At 49.9% G+C, this 2,425-nt stretch overlaps 1 protein-coding gene across 1 annotated transcript in view; it reads left to right on the top strand.

The window, feature by feature from the left end:
• Window positions 1–2,425, top strand: part of PDZD8 (PDZ domain containing 8) — an 88,461-nt gene that overhangs the window by 743 nt on the left and 85,293 nt on the right. The window contains exon 2 of the mRNA XM_008586983.1: window positions 4–644. Coding sequence (XP_008585205.1) covers window positions 4–644 — 641 coding nt within the window. The remainder of the gene's footprint in view (window positions 1–3; window positions 645–2,425) is intronic.

The raw sequence follows: 2,425 nt of genomic DNA on the forward strand, positions 1-2,425 counted from the left end.
GAGGGCGGCGCGACCCCGGCCCCCGAGACCCCCGGCCCGCCGACGCGGGCGACCTGCTACTTCCTCAACGCCCCTATCCTGTTCCTGTTCCGGGAACTGCGGGACACCGCACTGACCCGCCGCTGGGTCACCAAGAAGATCAAGGTGGAGTTCGAGGAACTGCTGCAGACCAAGACGGCCGGGCGCCTGCTGGAGGGGCTGAGCCTGCGGGACGTGTTCCTGGGCGAAACGGTGCCCTTCATCAAGACCATCCGGCTCATCCGGCCCGTCGTACCCTCGGCCACCGCAGAGTCCGACGGCCCCGACGGGGAGGCGCTGCCCGCCACCTGCCCCGAGGAGCTGGCCTTCGAGGCGGAGGTGGAGTACAGCGGGGGCTTCCACTTGGCCATCGACGTGGACCTGGTCTTCGGCAAGTCCGCCTACCTGTTCGTCAAGCTGTCCCGAGTGGTGGGGAGGCTGCGCTTGGTCTTCACTCGCGTGCCCTTCACCCACTGGTTCTTCTCCTTCGTGGAGGACCCGCTGATTGACTTCGAGGTGCGCTCCCAGTTTGAAGGACGACCCATGCCCCAGCTCACCTCCATCATCGTCAACCAGCTCAAGAAGATCATCAAGCGCAAGCACACACTTCCGAGTTACAAGATCAGGTGCGAGGGAGGCGGGGGAAAGGTAGTCCACGGGCGCGGGGGCCTAGCTGGGAATCGGGGCCTGGGCGGGATGCTGCTGCCCGCGTTGAATGGGAAGGGCAGAGGCTGATTTATATCCCAGTCTCTGCTTCTGCAGGAGCCTTCCCACCCTGGACAAGGCCCTAAATAAAGGCAAGTAGTGGACACGTTCATTGCTTCCAAATGCCATTCATATGAGCCAGAAACCTTTTCGAGTGTTCATGGGCACTTAAGGTGCTGTCAACGTGGGGAGAATCGTCTCCTTATAAGCAGCGTATTGGAAATGGGAGGGAAGCCTACCCTAATCCCCAGGAGTCCCTTCTGGGACTCTTGAGAAATTCTTCCTATAAGTGGTTGCTGCGTTGAGGGTAACCGTGTCACTGGCTTTGCAACATCACCTTGGCAACATTGAGAAATTGTTCCTGGACACAGTAACAGGCATGAAGGGTGTGCTCACAGCCCAGGTCTGTTCCTTTTTGCCATTGCAAGCCACTTTTGCTTTGATGCTTTGGCAGCTTTCAGGGCAGAGGTGTAACTGTTTCAAAGGAATACTTTCCACAGCGAATTGGAAAGGAGTTGGGAGCCTGTATGTAGTGTACTTATATGTACATTTTATATTAATGCCATCCGTCCTTTGTGGAAAGGTTTTGTAGCACAAACCCAGATTCTGCCCCTCAAGCGTTTACTCTCTATGGCTGTAAGTTCCACATGTAGCACCTGAAGTCACTGTGCAGATAGTATTTTAATGATAGGCAGTGATTTTAATTCTTTAAAGCCGTTCTGCATCTGATGGCTTAACTTTATCTACTATACTGTTTTGATTAATGTGTGAGTTTCTTTTAATATCATAGATGTGGAAGGGAAGAAGGAAGTTTCGTAGGGCTATAGAGTTCAGCCAGTTTGGGTGTAGGCTTGTTGTTGGAGTGAAAAGGGTCAAACGTGGCTGTTTCTCTTAAAACAGCTGAATTTTTAATTTATGTCCTTTAATTTTGTGTTCACTAAAATGTTGGAGCTTTTTGAATTTTATCTCTTATTATAAGATTATGTCAATATTGTATTTGCCTCCCTACTTCTCTTTAGTGAAAGTTGTATATTTCGGGATCACTAATTTTTCACCACAGTCTCAAGCATTAGTGAGCCATCTAATCCTGAAATATTTTGAGTTTGGAATGGATTATTGACGTGTGCATGTGACAGATGTATCTTACTAATTATGTTTTATTTAGGCTAATAGCACAGAGTGACAGCTTAAAACTGTTGGGTGGCAGGAGAAATTTGCTTTATTAATGGAAGTGTTTCCATAGAATTGCAGAGGATGGTGAATTTAGTTTACTGTGTTTGATTTCTGGTTCTTTGAAGTAGAACATACTTTATGAAACCTACTTTTAAGTTCTGGAATATAAGTGACTAAGTTATAAAGGAATTCTAGTGTTTAAGCAGTGAGATGTTTATTTATAGTAGTGTGTGGCTAAAAACGTGAGAAAAAGTTGTTACAGGTTTTGATATTCTTTTTTTTTTTTTTTTTTTCCTTTCCTTTTTGTCTTTTTTCGTGACCGGCAACGGATCACAACCCTCAGTGTTGCGCCCGCACCTCGCTCAGCCAGTGAGCGGCTAGTCCGGGACCGGCAACGGGATCGCAACCCTCGGTGTTGCGCCCGCACCTCGCTCAGCCAGTGCGCAGCCGGTCTGTATGTGGGATCCGAACCCTCGGCGGGAGCGCCGCCGTGCTCCCAAGCGGCGCACTGTAGCAGTGCGCCACCGGG

Source organism: Galeopterus variegatus, unplaced genomic scaffold (assembly GCF_000696425.1).
Source record: "Galeopterus variegatus unplaced genomic scaffold, G_variegatus-3.0.2 Scaffold4198, whole genome shotgun sequence".
Taxonomy (NCBI): Eukaryota; Metazoa; Chordata; class Mammalia; order Dermoptera; family Cynocephalidae; genus Galeopterus; species Galeopterus variegatus.